This window comes from Garra rufa, chromosome 18, assembly GCF_049309525.1.
Source record: "Garra rufa chromosome 18, GarRuf1.0, whole genome shotgun sequence".
Taxonomy (NCBI): Eukaryota; Metazoa; Chordata; class Actinopteri; order Cypriniformes; family Cyprinidae; genus Garra; species Garra rufa.
Window position 1 is genome coordinate 26,099,462 of NC_133378.1, and position 19,016 is coordinate 26,118,477.

A 19,016-nucleotide genomic window follows, 5' to 3' on the forward strand; every position below is an offset into this window, starting at 1 on the left:
TTAGACATGGCCACTGTTTTCACTGTTACACCGCGGCTTTGGTGTAACCATGGAATTTTGTCTGTATTAAGATCGGCATCTGTGCTTGAAGACATGAAGTCCTCTGAAACTCCCAGTGCACCCCAATTTGCTTTTTGCTTCCTTTTCCTTTTATGATGATTGACAGGCAGAAAGTGCAAAAAGCCGTCTGACTGTCCAATCAAAAAGCCACTTCTCATTTTACTGTTTGCAGAAACTTTTGAAATATGAAATTCAGAAATATGTTGTGATATCTCAGGACAGATTTTTCAGTAATATCTCTTAATGATTATGATTATTTTCTTCATACAATTTAGTAAAAAGTGCTCACTAAAATGTTAATAGTGGACAAGTATAAGTTTCAAATGTAATAAAATATAAATTAAATCAGTAATTGAGTACTCAAATATCTCCATTGTATCAATTCACATTAATAAACAATAAACAACTAAATTTCATGACACAAATTCTAACAGTGAGCTTTAACACAACGTGCTCATGTCAAAAGCAGACATTACACAAAATCTGGAGCACTAGCATGTTGTATGGATAGCAAAATTCTCTTTCTTTCATCCATTGCCCATATGAATGATGAATGTTACATTTTTGGTACCTATAGGCACATTATGAGGAAAAGCACACACACACAAATTAACAATTTACATAAATATTTTAAGGGTGGGTGATACCGGTAGACACGGTTAACCACTAAAAATGTCTCAGCCGGTAGAGATTTTGGCCCGTCTCTAGCACGTTGATGTGCTACATGATCATGAAAGCTTATCGTTTGCACACATTTTTAAGCATTGCAGTTTAAACACAACTGATTTTAAGCCATTGAAACACAATCAGCAGCAAAATATAACTCATTTCACTATAAGATGGTGCTCATAGAGCCCAGGAGTATTGAACCAAGATATTTTTGCTGTTCATATTCATAGACCTTTAACGGTTAAATACACACACTTGTATGTGTCAAAATACCTGTCTTTGCAAGTATCCTTGTAAACGCAGTAATTTAGGTCTTGAGTGAAACAAACAGCTGAGAAAGAAAACACATGTGTAACAGTATATTGGATCAGTATATTGTGGTTTATATTGTTACCGTGATATAAATTTACTCATATCGCTCACCTCTGTTACATATAATAGTATTTTACTACAGACTTTCAGTTTTGGCATGTCACAATCTTGATCATTTAATAAGCATAGACAAACATTGGCTATTGTGAATCATTATTAATAAATATTAAATGAATGAATAAATGAATGGATGAATACTCAGGTTAATCTAAAAATATGTATGACATTTTTAAGAGTTGCAAGAGCTGTATAATGGACTGTAAATATTTGCAAATACTGCTGGCTTTCAAAAGAATTGCAGTTTTTCCAGTACAGAGAATTTCACATATATGCACATTCAATGCGTTTTATACAAAGACTACTACACAAAGACAGAAAAGTTAAACTGACCATTCATATAAATTAAAATTTAACTAAGTTTTAGGGGTGTAACAGTACACATATTTGGTACAGGTCTTTCTGTTCGGTACACATTCGGTACACATTTATCTCAGGCAAGTCATCAGTGTCCACAGCTTGTTACAGAAGAGCATTTTGTAAAATATTAGACTACCCTTATGAAAATTAGCCATGGTTTTACTACAAATCAAAAAAAAAAAAACATGGTTAAAATAGTTAAACCATGGGTACCACAATCTAACTATAGTTTTGCTACACTAACCAAAGTTTAACTATGGTATTTGCAGTTTAACCATGATATTTGTAGTAAAACTGTGGTTATACAAATGGTAGTCGATATGCCAAAAAAAAAAAAAAAACATTGTTACTACAATTTTACTTTAATGAAACCATGGTTAATTTTCATAAGGGTATATTCTCTTTATATGTCACTTTACCTGTTAGTGATCTCTTAATTATTTATTGTATATTTAAATTAATCAGTTATGAAACAAGTTATGACACCCACTGTGTAACTGAATATATTTCAACAATAAATAAAAAATTGGATTAAACTGCTAATTTAATTACATTTATCTGTTAATTTCTCCATGCAATTTACATGTTTGCATGCCATTTTTTTAAAGTTAAGTGTTGATTATTATATCTAAAAATACATGGTAATTAAATTTAAGTTTGGGCTTTTCAGTAAACCACTGTTTAATTAGAAAAATAAAAATTTCCCCCTGCTGTACCGAAATCATACCGAACCGTGACAAAACCAAGATACAGCATCAAACCATCATGTTTGTGCACCGTTGCACACCTACTAAGTTTTGAGCCTATGCTTTATAATGTATTTTGCATTAATGTGCTGTGACGTCAAATACTCTTCCAAACTTCAAATCAAGGCTAGACTTATTGGAGCCCACATGACGGAAACAACTATTTACACATCTGCTGCTCTAGGGCTTGTCTTATTGCATTTCTCCCTCTGGCATTATTGCATAGCTTAAAGTTAAGCATGCCAAAGCAGCTAAGAAGACAGAACCATTGCATGGACTGTGCCAAGTGTGCAACAGCACAGAGCCTTATGTCTGGCACAGGGCCTTGCATCCCCACAACAGACCTGCATGCAATGTGCACGTGCATGTGCAGGAGTTCTTGCCTAAGATTGTCAGAGAAAACATGTTCCACAAGACTACATGTTTACACTAGTTTACATTCTGCCCCAAAACTTTGCAGATAGTTTACATTCTCCCCTAGAATCCTTCTCTAGTGTCATCAATATGAAACTTGCTAAGTGAGAGCATTAACTTTTCTTTTTAAAAGTGCTTTGGAATAATATGCATTGTCAAAAGCACAATACAAAATGAATACTGCTTGAATGTAATACGCTTTGGCAGAAGGAACCAATGATACAGGAAAACATTCAAACAACATGTTAAAAACTCAATAGAGTTTTATACATACGTAATTAATGACCGAGCAGAACTTCCTCCTCTGTTTTCTTTTAAACAAAAACTTTTTTTAGCTGTGTGGGTTTGAAAATGTTTTTGACAAATGTCAAGACTTGTTTGACAAAGACAGTTAATTCAGTCCAATGTGAACCACCAGTCTGATTGATATTAAAAAAATGTAGATCTCTTACTTTGAATCGGCTCCATTTCCTGTTTTTCCCAGTTCAAATCCTCTTGAAACTGATGGAGTGTTTGGCGGCAGTTCTGAATTTCCAAAACTTTGAGCACAAGATTGTCCACATCAGCCTTACCATCCTCCCTTGCAGGTTGTGGGGTGCCATTGGTAGCTGGAGGCCCCTGAGGCATTTGCTGGAAGGGTGGGAAGTTAGGGTGCATACCCTACATACAAGCACACAAACACCAAAAGCAGTGACATACTGGATATTACATTATGCATAACTTTTTTAAAATTAAGATTGCTGTTCCATTTTCCCACCAAATTCAAAATAATCCAGAAAAGGGGTTTTGTGCTTACCGCCTGTGCTAATAAGAGTCTTTCTTTCCTTAGAATGTCTCGAACTGTCCTCACAAGTTGCATGGGCTGGTACACACTCTGAGAAGCAGTTACATGAGGTTGCATAGTAAATAGCATAGAAATACAAACAGTGTGCTTTGTCACAACATGAGTCAACATGGCAAACTGCCAAGAGTGAGAAATTGAGAAATCTAAAAGTAAGAAAGAATGATAGCATATATGTTTACAATGTAAAAGAAAAGTAACTCAAGATGTTACAAGAGGTTACATAAAATGAATCTTAATTGAAAGGAATATTTGTTGTGCACACCAAGTTCCTGCTAAAATGTTGTAGTTTGACCCTCTCCACCACGTTAGGGTTGTGTTGCGCCACCTCCTGCAGTAAAACCACCATCTGTTCCAACAGCCTTCGGGCCTGAGGCTCCTGCTCTATGCTGTCCACATCAAAGTTCTCCCTAAATCAAAACACAGACATTTTATTTTTACAGCACTGTTGCATAGAGTCATCTCTGGTAACTGTGCTGTTTTTCAATCATCATCCCAATTCTCATTATAAAAATGATTCACCTCCCTGCCACATAAAGGAAATTCCTAAGCAGTGACACTAAATAGCATGCAACAGACTATTTACATTTGGGCTTAAAGAGAAACCTCTACGCCTTCTCTGTGGATCTCACCTTCTCACATGCAACGATTGGTCGATGATATACAATGCCTGCATGCTATTGGTCAAACTACTTTCCAGTCATTACTTTCAGCAAGTACACTTAATGCTTCTCACTTCTCTAATTTTAGACACTTGCTTTATGGAATAAATTAATGATGGCTAGCTGTGAATAAAGCTTTTTTACACTGCCATGTGTGATTTTGTATTCACACTACTATTGTAGGTGTCAGTTCAGCAGAACATACAGCAGAAATACTGTTAACCTTAAAGGGGTCATATGTGGCAATTTCATGTTTTCCTTTGTCTTTGGAGAGTTACAAGCTGTTTGTGCATATATAAGATCTGTAAAGTCGCAAACCCAAAAGATAGCAAAACTGTCTTGATATTATCATGGTCACGTGACGGTATAAAACGATATAGTTTTTCAAGGCAAAAAGTGTAGATTTTTTAAATATTCTAACATAAAAAGTTTTTAAAGTTGTGTTTTGGGAATAGAATATAAAGTCGGCAACACCTAAGCTCCAAAAGTATCAAAAATATTTATTATTAAAACGACTTTCGCATAGCGTGTGTTACGTTTCGAGCACGCAGGCTCTTCATCAGACAAATTGACTACTCATGTGCATCCCTTTATATCTCCAGGTGATCATAATTACGTCAAAACTCCATGTGACTAACAAATAAATCGACTACAATAAATTTACATGCAAAGATATATAAAGCTATGCAAAATACAACAATTAATGTACACTTCAATAAACACTTTTCTTAATTTTATACCTGCAAGTATACATCCGAATAATGACATTAATCACACCAAAACCTTTTGATATATTCAATACATAAAAAAACCATCTGTATTACCATAACACTTCAGAGAAATGGGCGAATATCAAAATCTTCATTAAGTCCTCTAGGAGACAACGTATCTAATGTGAAAATCCAAAAAGCCTCACGTTGTAAAAGCAATTTGTTAATATCACCTCCACGACGTGGATACTTAACTACCTCGATGCCTATATATTGAAGAGTGGAAACTGAATGTCTAAAAACTGCAAAATGCTGAGCAACTGGACTTTTAGGATCGTGATGTCTAATTGCACATCGATGTTCAGAAATACGATTTTTCAAAGGTCTACTAGTCTTATGCTTCGTTGCCCTTGTGGCTTATGCTACATTGGTAAGACTAGTAGACCTTTGAAAAATCGTATTTCTGAACATCGATGTGCAATTAGACATCACGATCCTAAAAGTCCAGTTGCTCAGCATTTTGCAGTTTTTAGACATATGGTAGTTACATAGCCCCTAGACCTCAGTTATCATGAAAAAAGCCAGGAAATTTCGATTTTGACAATATGGGACCTTTAACTGTTCAGAACAAACAAGGGATTCGTGAACAACCATCACAAAGCAAGATCGTAGATCATCCAGGTAACCACACACAGTATTAAGAACCAAGGGTTGCCAAACGTTTGAAAGGGGTTACTTTAATAATTTCAGCATTTTTTTTTTGCTTGTGGAATCTTTTATGTAAAATATCTGACTCAGGACTGTACTAAATAAAAGTACCATGCATTTTGTATTATCTCTCTTATTTTGTTAAAATGATTTACATTTTCACAGATTCTACAAGGGGTTCCCAAACTTTTGCATGTCACTGTACTAGACTGGAGTGGGGCAACAGAATGACATCAAAGGAAGAAATGAAAAATAACTTTATTTAACTATATTTATGCTAAAGTCTTTCACTTCACCCAGTGTTTTTAAAATAATTTATTAATAGATTGTGTACCCTCCCAGATATTTTCCCTAATAAATGCTCAACTGTCATGCTTTGTTCATCAGTTTGTGCCTTTAACTCTGCCCTGTATCAGTTATATGTGACCCTGGACCACAAAACCAGTCATAAGGTTAAATTTTACAAAACTGAGATGTATACATCATATGAATACTCAATAAATAAGCTTTATATTGACGTATGGTTTGTTATGATAGGACAATATTTGGTCGAGATACATCTATTTGAAAATCAGGAATCTGAGGGTGCAAAAAAATCAAAATACTGAGAAAATCACCTTTAAAGTTGTCCAAATTAGGTTCTTAACAATGCATATTACTAATCAAAAATTACATTTTGATATATTTACAGTAGGAATTTTACAAAGAATCATCATGGAACATGATCTTTACTTAATTTCCTAATGATTTTTGGCATAAAATAAAAATAAAAAATTTTGACCCATGCAATGTATTTTTGGCTATTGCTACAAATATACCCCAGCGACTTAAGACTGGTTTTGTGGTCCAGGGTCACATATCCCAATATTCCTGCCACATTTTGAGTGAGTGCTCCTTTATGATGGTTTTGACCTCTGTTCTACTTAATGGTATTTGTATTTCTACTATTTCATGCTTTATAGAGTTTATAGTGAAAAAAGAGATGACCATCTCCCAATTATGGAGTGTGAGAAGTAGATGCAATATTTGATAACTGACATCTTATCTACATGACGTTTTCCCAGACTGAATGCTTGATAACGCTGATAAACTGTCTGAAGCTATAACAATACTTTGGTTCTGATTATTTTATTCCACCCACTGTAATGCCATTAAGACTGCTACTAATTCCACAGTGAATACTGACAGGTAGTCTGTTTTTTTGACTACTACTTCATAACGAGGAATGAAAAAAGCTGCACCAGTGCGGCCTGTTTCCAGCTGTTTTGATCCATCTGTAAGTATGAATAATTCACCTTGATACTGCAACATAGTTTTGAACTATTACCCACCGTGGCATAATTTTTTAATTTTCTTTTAATATTTGTCGTAAGCTTGTTTTTACAGATGGCTTTGTAAATTTCCAGGGTGGTATTATTGATACTGCGACAGTGGAAATTATTAGCAAATGATTGAGACCTGCAATTTGGGCCTTTGCATTCCTCACCCATCTGAAGATCTTAAACATCATAATACGCAACAGCATCTCTCCTGCCTCTACCTGTGATGCAGTTATTAGAGCTGTTTTAAATGCCTCTGGTACAAATCTGGAGTGCCTGGGCCTGTTCGACATCAAGCTTTTAAGGTTAGATTCTGACGCTTACATATGTATCCCTGGACCACAAAACCAGTCATAAGTGGTTTACCTTAAAGCTAAATAAATAAGCTTTCCACTCATGCATGGTTTGACTGAGATACAACTATTTTAAAATCTGGAATCCGAGGGTGCAAAAAAATATAAATATTGAGAAACATCACCTGCTCCAGATACAAGAGGTACTACTTTATGGTGCTTAGAAAAGTGTTTAAGTTTTTGAGATTGAAAATTTAGATCTCCATTCACACGGCCATTGTTTAACTTTTTCTACTGCAATCTGCATCTTCTTTCTTAAATATTCTACATTTCGACCCCTAACCCAGAGTGTCCTATCATCTGCATAAAGTGACTTACCTATATTTTAAATAGACAACAGTTATTTTAAATAGTAAAATATTTTACATTTTTATTGTTTTTGCTGTACATTGTATCAAATAAATGCAGGCTTGTTGTGTAGAGAAGACTTCTTTAAAAAAAACAGAAATGTTACTGTCCAAAAACATTTCACTGGAAGTGTATGTGGAAAATAATGTGTTTTTTGAACCTTAAAACGCATAAACATTGCATTACACCAAATACACAAAATAATGTTCTTTTTAGCAACAACATATGACCCTTTTAAAACAACAAAGCATGAATTTACTTTGTGACTGTGATGTCATACCATCTCTGTTCCTCTATCCAGCTGGCCAGATAGTGCCTGACATCCAGAGGGAATGTGTCCGGGTAGAGTTCATTCAGCGTCTGAGTTGGCAGGTACTGTAACTGCGGGGTCATTTGCGCCCACAGCGCCATAGTGTGCACGCACTGCAACCACACACACACACACACACACAAAATCACGACATTACCACTGCACTGGAAAAACTGCATTTTCAGTTCTTTGGAAGTGTAACTCTTCAGGAATTGTTCACTGAAACAGATTACTAAGTCATGTGATGTTCTAAACAATCACAGTACATAGAGACCATATCAGTCAAGCTTCAAGAAAGACATCAAAAAGCACCTTTATATTCCACGTCATGTAAACAAAGAATCGTTTTAGCTCAATTTGTGAACAAATCATTTTACTTGTACTTACAAGACTTGTAATACAAGAAGTCATATAGACAAGTTTTGTGTTGGTCCTTTTTGACGCATGACAGATGTAGTCTGATGTAGTCAGATGTAGACTACATGGAAAAATTATATTAAAATTCTTTAATAAAAACATTTTGTGTTTATGTTTCATAACTCATGGGCGAGAAAACAATTACAAAATTTCTATTTTTGGGTGACATATCCCCAAATTTAATCCTGAAGTAGGACAGGACAGAGGGCTGTTATTTATTATTATTTATGTTTTTACACACATATATGACACTCTTTATTCTTCACTATATATATATATATATATATATATATATATATATATATATAGTGAACACACATATATATACATACATAGACACAAACACACACACACACACACACACACACACACACACACACACACACACACACACACACACACACACACACACACATATATATATATATATAATTCAAAAAACAGTAATCGAGTAATCTATCGATTATTCTTACGATTAATCAAGTAATCTGATAATTATAATTTTTTGTATTAATAAAAATAGACCTAAGTGAACAATAGCCTTTAAAATTACTTTAAAAAAATCATATATAATAGCAAAGAGGTAATGACAATTAGTTCAAATAAAGTGTCAAAAGCAAGTAATCATATGGTATTACTGAACAAAACATACATAATATATTAAAAACAATAGAATTAGCGTACATTACGCATTATAACAAATGACAGCGCAGCGGAGGGCGCCAAAGGCATGAGGATTGTTTTGACATTTTACTGCACGATCTAATCCATCTTTAATATATTGACTAAACAACATTTAATTTAAATGTCCAATTAATATTTACTATTTGGACATTTCTTTATGATAGAAAGCTACAGCCACTGTATTTTTTTTAATATGTGGACATCAAAACCATAGACTGTAAAACGTGTAAACTCGGAGTGAGGGTTTAAACTTTTATTTTGAAGTTGCGATGAACAGCTAGCATAATTGAGAAATATAATGATGTATTCTCCGGTGTTTGCAAAGGGTTATAAATGATTTACCTTACAAATCTGATGAAATAGCGCATGTTGCGTTCCCAGACGAACGTTATTATAAACCCAAACTCACAACAACAGGCAGAGATTGAGTTTAAGACGCTCCACAGAGTAGCTCTGAGATGCACGTAGGTAAGCTAGAACTATGTAAATAATTAAACCTGTATCGCATACATTTATTTATTTTAATCGTAGCGTAGCAATAGCATTGCTTTATTATGCTTTTTAAATGGGTTTAACATGTGGAATGCGCCACTTCCGGTATTTTAACGATTACTTGACACAGGCAAAATACAAAATGGAGGATTTTTTTTTTTTTTTTCGAGGAATCGTTACAGCCCTAACTGAAACTCTAAATTTTCTGTGCAAAATGAATTTTTAGAAGCTCATTCATAAATAGCATCTGACAGCTAGATAAAATAAGCGGGGGGGGGGAAAACAACCTTTTATACCACGCTGTATTTCAGGCTTAATAGAGGCTATATTTTTTTATTGTTTGGTGCAAAGAGCACAGACCAACACGTTGTTATTAATACTCTGTGACTTTTGTTTGGACACGGGAGAAAAGACTGTCTTATCTCTCACCAACATAAGGGCACATAAGAGCGTGTACCACAACACGCTTGACAAAACAGCCCAGCAAGCCAACCATTACCAATATAACAAGTTTACACACACATGTCATTTTAGCACATAATTTAAATAAATAATAAAATCAAATCCACTTTAGATACAAATACCAACAGCACAAATGAGATCTCACTGTTATGATTGACTCATGGTAGTTTCTAGTTCTGTCTAGTACAGTGGCCTACAAGCATGGTGTGTTAGATTAAGGCACTGAAACTGAACTGTGCACCAAGGCATGAAAGCATGCTGGATCATGTCTTCCATAACTATTGTGCCACTTCTCACTTCTTTGTGAAAGAGGTGATTTGTCTTGAACTTTAGCATGCTATAAGCCTTTATGTACATTAAACCATTAGGAAAATCAGTCTTAAGCTGTGTGTATGAATGGTATTTGTAAGCAATAAAAACATGTCTGTTCTGCAGTTTTTTAGAAGAAATTTTTTTTAATTTTAACTGGAAGACACTAAAAACTTAAAGAGACAGTTCATACATAAATGAAAAATCTCAAATGAAATACTATTTTGAAGAACACTGGGGTCTAAACAACTTTGGATGTCCATTAAATGTACAAAAAAAACCTTCTTTAGTAAATTCTAAGGGAGTCAAGCTCTAAATAAATAATTTGTACTTTGTTAAACCTTTTTTTAATCAAATCAAATATCAATTTTGCCAACCAATCAGTTTACCAACAAATAACTACATTTTATAAATAGAAATACTACATAGCAAAAAAAGCAAAAACAGGATGTTTCTCAATAGGAACTGCACTTGAACCAGAACAACTGAAGTGTAATCCCATGCCATTCTAGTCAAGATTTTTAAGAAACCACTTACACTCAACAGACTCTCTAAGACCTGTCATAAGGTTCATTTGTTAGCGTTAAAACATGTAGTTTAGCCAGTACACCGTGCGATAAATAAGTAGGCATGGGTTTCTGTTGTAAACTGCAACACAAAAATCCCTAGATTACTCATTAGTTTCAATCTACACATATACCGTAAAAAGATAAGACATTGGCTTATAAAGCTCTTTTAATTGACTACTAGATAACTAGTTACTTTAACCTCTTTGGATTTTTTCTACACTTTTAAGAGTTGTTTATGAATAAGTGTAAACACGAACCCGAAAACTAAAGCTCATGACTAATTCTGTATTTGGGAATCCCTCTGTTCAAAATGATATTTCCTCAGTTCCTCATTTTTTTCTGGCTAATCTGCTCCATGCTTACTAATAGACTTGTAAAGGTAACTGTACTAATGTTTGACAAAGGGATTGGTGCAGCGTAGGTGAAAAAGACCACACCTATGTGCAGACATAACATCAGAAGATAAACCATTCAAGGGAAATACATCATGTTATACTAGGTTCCAGTCAAACAGGTCAACCATGGAAATTCAAGACCATGCTTAAAAGTATTCATTCATGAGATGTATTAGATAAGTCACGAGAGTCCGTTAAACTTGACCACTGTGTTGATCAGGTGTGTTAGATTGCTATTGTGTGAACACCAGAAGCTGTTCAGGAAAAACAGGTCTGGTAAAACAAATAAAATAAAAAAATAAAAACCAGTGCTAATTTAAGTAGCACGCACACTGAACAAAAAGTAAAATATTGATTGTGACCCTGGACCACAAAACAAGTCTTAAGTATATATTTGTAGCAATAGCCAAAAATACATTGTATAGGTCAAAATGATTGATTTTTCTATTATGCCAAAAATCATGTTCCATTATGATATTTTGTAAATTTCCTACCAATAATATATCAATACGTAATTTTTGATTAATAATATGCTTTGCTAAGAACTTAATTTGGACAACTGTAAAGGCGATTTTCTCTTTTTTTTTTTTTTGCCAGATTTTCAAATAGATGTATCTCAACCAAATATTGTCCCATTCTAACAAACCATACATCAATGGAAAGCTTATTTAAGAAAGTAACCATTATGTGTAAAAAAGTAACCATAAAGTGATTATTAAAAGTATTAAAAGTGAAGTATTTTGGTTGTTTATTACATTTACATTTTACACTGCCTGTGTCATATGTATCCTTATGTTTCTTGTCTTTTGCCTTTGTGTTTGCATTACTCTGATTTGGTTTCACCCTCTGTCTTCCCCCGTCTGTTTGTAATCATTTGGTTTAGCCCTTGTTTAGTCATTATCTGTATCACCTGTGTTTCTTGATTAGTTTGCTTTATAAGTCTGTCTTTGAGTTCAGTCTATTGTCGGTCATTTATTCAGTGTTACGTATGTGGATGTGTCCAGCTATTTGTCCTGAAGTCTACTATTAAAAGTATTTGTTTTTTGAAGATTCCCTCTCGTCTCATCTCGTCTTACCAGCACGGATTCTCTAACAGCCTGTTATTACATAAAATCTTTTTTTCAGCACAGCACTAATCCTTAAGCGCAGTTGTGATTCAACAGATCACATAACTCAGATCATATTACAGCCACAAATCGGATTGTATTTCAGACCATCAAGAAAAAAAATATTTCATTGTAACTTTGCTTTCCATTTATTACTTCATGCTAGGGCTGTGCAATATGGACAAAATAATCATATTACGATTTTTGAACGAAGATTGCGATTTTGACAACTGTTTTTGCTTTTTCAAACAAGCTACATACATACATTCTAAATGTATTCAGTGCACAAGAAGTGCATAACAAAACATTTCACAATGAAATAACATAGTATTAAGTTTAATAAACAAAACTGTTGTAAAATTGTCTTTAAAACAGACAACATAAAATAAATTAGCCATGTTACTTTTTTCCCGGTACTTTATCCTACTTTGTATAATAACGAAAACATTCATTTCAGTGGAAAAATATGTCCAAAACTCTCTATTTTAACATTTTGAGGGCTCTACAATCTTTTTTTTTTTTTTTGAAATTCTTATGTGTTTTAATTTTTCTGATAATCAAAAAGCATTAACATTTATTTATTTTTAATCAAATGAAAAATAAACCCTTTTAATTTTTGGCAAACGAACAGAAGTTTACTGTTAAAATCAATACATGGAAGAAAAATTATATTCAGTTTAAAACGTTTAAATAATAATTGTAGTATTTTTATACAATTAAGTGGTTAATTTTGTTGTAATATTTATTTTTTATCATATATATTGTTTTATGTATGTTTTGTACATTATACTGTACAAAAGTAATACAAGACTAATATTGTTCTGTTACATGTTACTTTTATTTTGACAGGTTGCCGTGAAGTTTCTGTGTGTATAGTATGATGTAATGCTAGTTTTCTCAAATGAAACGGTAAAAGTGACACTCACAGCAGCTTTGGAGATAGAGTTTATCTGTTCATGTGAGATGCAAATGCCAAAAATTAGCGGGAGCGTCACGAGTGCTTCAATATGCGTGTAGTAAAAAAAAAAAAACTTCATACATAACAGAAGCAAACGGAACATGCAGGATTCATATTGAAACGGTCTTTTTGCATTTCAGTTTTCACAGACACTAGTCCATATCACGATTTGAATTAAGCGACAGACCAACTTTTGATTTATTCATTCAAAAATCAACGAATTCCGTGGCATTCCGCACTATAGTAAATTCGGTTTTTATGAATGGAGTTCGCGATCCGTCCGTGTTTTCGCGGAGGAGACATTGTAAACACGCGACCATGTAGAGACAGAAATGACATGCCTTCGTGTAAATAAGATAAATAACATAAGGCTATTTAGTTTGTTTAATAAAAGAACAATGTATAGACCTGTTCTATAGGAAAGATACCCTTAAATGACTTCTATTGTGATCTGGCGCTATATCGAAAATAAAATGAACTTGACGTTCAAGGGGGTGCCGTTGAGGGGGATAGATAAAATCGCAGCCTTATGCGGTTTAGAAATCGCATGTGCTTAAATTGCGATTTTTTTGCGATTGCGATTAATTGCACAGCCCTACTTCATGCTAAGTACTTCTTTGATACCACAGCAAAAACTAGGTCACTAGCCTAACTGTAAAGTTCATGACAAGAAATATGATTAAAGATAAGTGAATTTTTATATGCATTTTATCATATAGCATTTTACAGGCTGCTGCCCTTTAAGACCTGATGCATGGATCACCTATATTCTTTCAGTTAAAGTCCCCATGAAATCCAAATAGAAGTTTCATGGCTTAATGGTTTTATGAATATGTTAGTCTCAGCCTCAGACGTCACGCCCACGGAACGTTGGCTAAACGTCTGATGCATATGGTACACTTAACTGGAAACACTTCAGGAATGTCGAAGTCGTGATCTGATTAGTTGAATTTGATCGGATATCCGGAACACGCGAGTGTCGCGTTTATTTTCGGTCCGCCGGGAAACAAAGCGCAGACTGATTTACTTGCGTTTTGCTAAAAGGTGCTTATGCAGACGCCGTTGTTGTTATACACATTTGCGACGTTCGCGAACAATTTACTGACTTACTGCTTGTTCTCTCTCTTCTTCATTAACTTTCAATGCTGGTTATTTCAATGACTGACTTGTTGCATGCCAGTCTGTTGTTGTGGGGGCATTTCTACACCCCGAAACGTGACGCTGAACGAAACGAACTGTGATTGGTTGTTTGACATGTCGGTCAAACCGCCTTATGAGCGGGCCTTGGCCAATTAAAGCTGCCATGAATTCCAGACCTTCAGCCATCAGTCTGAAGGTCTGGCTACGCGAGACTATGAATATGTTAGCCTTAACAAAAACGTACAGATAATTAACTCACCCCTTGTCATCCAAGATGTTAATGGCTTTCTTTCTTTCTTCAGTCGTAAAACTCCCATCTCATTTTCTCCTCCAACTTCAAAATCACCCTACATCACTGCAGAAGGACTGACCCAGTGTTTACAAAGTGATGTAGGATGATTTTGAAGAAGTTGACGAAGAAAATGAGATGGGAGTTTTTCAATACACCCTAACTGTCTTGAACCGGAGTGCACAGAGTATGCATGCACATCGCAGAGCTAGGCAGAGCTGGTTTAAAAGTGCATAAATTGTTATTTTTTTTTTAGAAAATAACTGACCGTTTCGCTAGATAAGACCCTTCTTCTTCAGCATCCTTTAGAGCCCTTTGAATCTGCATTTAAACTGTGCTTTGGAAGTTCAAACTTGCGGGCACCACAGAAGTTCAATATATGGAGAAAATTCCTGAAATGTTTTCCTCAAATAAAAAAAAAACATAATTTCTTCACAACTGAAGAAAGAAAGGCATGAATATCTTGGATGACAAAGGGGTGAGTAAATGATCTGTACATTTTGGTTCTGGAAATAAACTAATCCTTTAAGATTATCTATAGTGCACCAAAACAATGGCAAAATTCAAATTTAGAAGATATAAGCATTCAAACCTTACAGCCTTTAACTTCCACCAACATGGATTGACGATTTTGATGACATCACCCTGTACTTCAGCTTCTTATCAAATTTCCAATATCCAATCAAATGTTCTCTAATATCCGACACGTCCCACCCCTTGCACTATAAATAGCTGAACAGCTGAAATCGGTCACTTGTTCACAGAGTTAGTACTTTTCATGTACGGCAAAAGGCACATAGCTGTGATATAACGAAAAGATATTGGCTATTTTTTTTAAAGGGGGCGGGGCTGCTTGATATGTCCTGCCCTGCTTTCCTGCTTCTGTTGAAATTAAGTCAACACATAGAATAACGATGCAAAGCACTTCAGTGGACCTTTTTAGGACATAACCGACTGCATTTACCAGAATGATTATTAACATGTATGTGTCTGTTGTTCAAACGCAAGGAGATGCAAAAGAGCATTCAGTTCGGTGTTCCCACACTTCGGAAATGTGCCTTTCTCCCTCAAATCCTCACGTCTCTTTCCAGGTTTGTTTTTACAGGTAAATGCAATTAATTGTCTGTCATAATAATGGAAATCACTTTGAAATAGTATCACGCAATGAGGAAGTTAATTAACTTTTTTATTAAGAAGTTATTATATAATACAGATATATTTTACTATAATTATATTTCACCTGTCTCTTACTGCTGTGGAAATAATCACGCTTTTGGGGTTATTCAGGGTCTGTTGAAAGTACCTTGTTTATGCTTTTACACTGCTTTGAAACGTCATTTTAATGCTTGATGGTTGAAAGGTGAGTAGAATAATGTCATCTCATTGTGCAGAGTTAAAAAAAACAAAAACATATTATTGCGTTCATAGAGCGAACCTTTCACTGATTGTTCACAACTTAAAGGAAGTTACATCCATAAGTTGCACAAAGCATCATGGGGTGTATAAAGTGAATAGAAAATACAACCTAGAATGGTTTAAATTCGCTTGAGTGTGTAAATGCATACAAATAGTAAACTTTCACTCTGTTATGGCTAAATTTGGCAATTAATCGATCACATGTGAGCCGAACATTGGGGACTGGTCTGTTCAACCCCTCAGGCTGCAAAGCAAGGTCATATTCTTATTTAAAGACCCCCTGTGTTGAAAATTAAGTTTTTAATGTTTAAATGGTATCTGGTGTTTTTAATACGCTTAAAGACAGTGTGTCAACACCACTTCTGAGCATTTTCTCCTTAAAACGTCAGTGTCTCAAAAATGTGGTTTGAATCAGCCGATTTTCTACCTTCACAAACATTTACCCAATACTGTCAACTTGCAAAATGGGGCATCTCATATCATTAGCTGTCTCAGATGGAGAACAGGAACATGGTTTGTGTAACATTAGCAACGCATTATTAGCGTTATATATTACATGTTTGATAAGCCAAAGGCTAATGAGATCAATTAGTGCTGTGTTACCAATAAAATGTATTACCATTCTGATATATCAACTTGTAGGCAACTCTATATAATTCACTCTTCCTCTTCTTTTGGCTCAGACAAATATATGGCTAAAATAATCTGACATTGCCATTTGCCACGGTGTAGTTTTACTGCTTTGGTTAATCTATTGGTTTTAGTTAGTACAGAGTTATATTCAAGCCAGGAAAGAAGAAATGATTTTCATGGGAAACACTTTTAAATATGCCATTTTGATTATCAAAGTTGATTTCTAAGGGATAAAATCTGTGACTGCAAGGGGACTTAGATCTAAGCTCCAATTTATAATATTATAATTACATTTAAATATTTAATTTGATTTCAAACATTTTATCTCTAAAGGTCAATTCACACTGCATCGACGAACAGCAACAGACACTTTGTTGGGTTGTATCTGATCAGTCTGTATCCCCTGTCCTTGTATGTTAGTGTCTTTCTGAGCTTGTTTTCATCAACTGAAAGTTGTAAATTGATGTTTGTTGAATGTCTAAGGTGTGACGTACTGTAATGTAGTGATCATCTGCATTTGTCTGTGTCTGTCAGTGAAGTGTGAATTTGTCTTTATTACTGCAAAGACTGCTCTTTCATATTCCTGTTTTGTTAAGGTATCATCCTGGGTTTAGATGTCCTGAAATATATTAAAAGAAATAAAAATACAAAAAGGACAACTGTACAGTAAGCATCTAAAATTAATATGGAAGAGAAAGCTCTGATAATTTGGTTTCGGAGAAATCTGATGAGTAGGTTTTGCGTTTATATTGAAATCTTTTAAGTTTAATTAGCAGATTTCCTTTTTGATAAAGTTAATTCTCTGTAATAGAAAACAGAAAGCAATCTCTCAACATCAGATTCTCACAACTAAAACTTAGACAGCAGATGGTACCTGACCTGACACATCCACTTTACCATTCATCCACTTTATTTAATCTCTTTTCATTGAATGGACGACTGCAATCATAATGTCATATTGTACGGCGGAAATGAACAAACTCATAGTGTTTCACACTCATCTATTTACTGCTTATACTACTTGAAATACTGTGACTAATAACACAAAAGACGTAAGCAAACAACTTAAAAACTGATCATTCATTATTTCTTCAGACTACAATAGTGAATACTATCTTTTTTGTTTGACTGAATATTTGCAATTAATCATTGCATTGCACTCTTGATCATGTTCACATCCTTAAAAAAACTACCCATCAACAAATGGTATTAAACTCAAAAACTGAAAAAAATTGATAAATACATTGTGTTACTTCATCCAATCCACTTTGCACAGAAATAAACACTTCACTAAGCCTTTTTAGTTCATTTTAAAAGGACACAGCAAAGCCATCCATTAGTATTCATGTAATATTTATGAAAAATAACAGCATGGGGTGTTACATCACAAAGTCTGGAGCTGACACAAGCACTGTTACAACAACAGTGTGGAGGGTTTACAAAGAACAGACCACTCTCTAGTGCACAAAAAAGCGTAACACACCAATGCCACATACAGCCTATGGGGAACAGAAAGTAGGGCGTGAATTCGTGTAGGCGCTTGTGCTAAACACTTAAGTATTTTACACTATCAACCTAAAACAAAACGCGACATTTATCACAACAATATGGCAGTTCGCTACGTTTTAGCCATATAAGTAGGCCTTCCTCCCTTGTTATTTCCAGTAGAGTGAAATACAGGAAACTTGTTGAATATGTGAATTCACATGAAGGCAATGTCCCTCGCATATTTTGTCATGGAGTATCCAGACAAAAGTACGGTCATGTCATTTTAGTGTCGTTTAAGTAAACTTGTATACACAATGGCCTACCTAAACGCGACTTCACAATCATGCTGAGATTAAATTACTATAAAGTGAGATTTTTAATCGTAAAACGGCTTTTTAAAGGCTTTTTGTTCTGTTTTTGGTCGCTCGCTTCGCTCGACTGCGAATTTTCATGTAACGTTACAGTAGAGGAAAGAGGGCTATTACAAAACTTATGTTTCCTCCTTACAACAACATTAAGCGATAAACAAATTCAGTTCGCGATAAACTCACCGTCCGCAGTTTATACAGTAATCATACAATGCTGTTAAAACATAATTTACCTGATTTCGACGCCAGCTCTTTAACACACTTAAAGAGATATAAGTCTGCGCCTTCCGTGTGCGTTTGTTGTTTTTTTTCTTTCTATCCACCTACTTTCACTTTACACTGACACTAAGGCTGCTGCCTA

The 19,016-nt window shown here is 34.6% G+C and overlaps 1 protein-coding gene across 3 annotated transcripts in view; it reads right to left on the reverse strand.

The window, feature by feature from the left end:
* stat6 (signal transducer and activator of transcription 6, interleukin-4 induced) overlaps window positions 1-19,016 on the reverse strand; it is a 33,150-nt gene extending 14,134 nt beyond the window's left edge. For all 3 annotated transcript variants that reach the window (XM_073823066.1, XM_073823068.1, XM_073823067.1), the window contains exons 1-5: window positions 18,889-19,016; window positions 7,900-8,042; window positions 3,785-3,929; window positions 3,475-3,552; window positions 3,131-3,338 (exon numbers count right to left, since the gene is read on the reverse strand). In XM_073823066.1, the coding sequence (XP_073679167.1) occupies window positions 3,131-3,338; window positions 3,475-3,552; window positions 3,785-3,929; window positions 7,900-8,030 (562 nt within the window). In that variant the 5' untranslated portion in view covers window positions 8,031-8,042; window positions 18,889-19,016. The remainder of the gene's footprint in view (window positions 1-3,130; window positions 3,339-3,474; window positions 3,553-3,784; window positions 3,930-7,899; window positions 8,043-18,888) is intronic.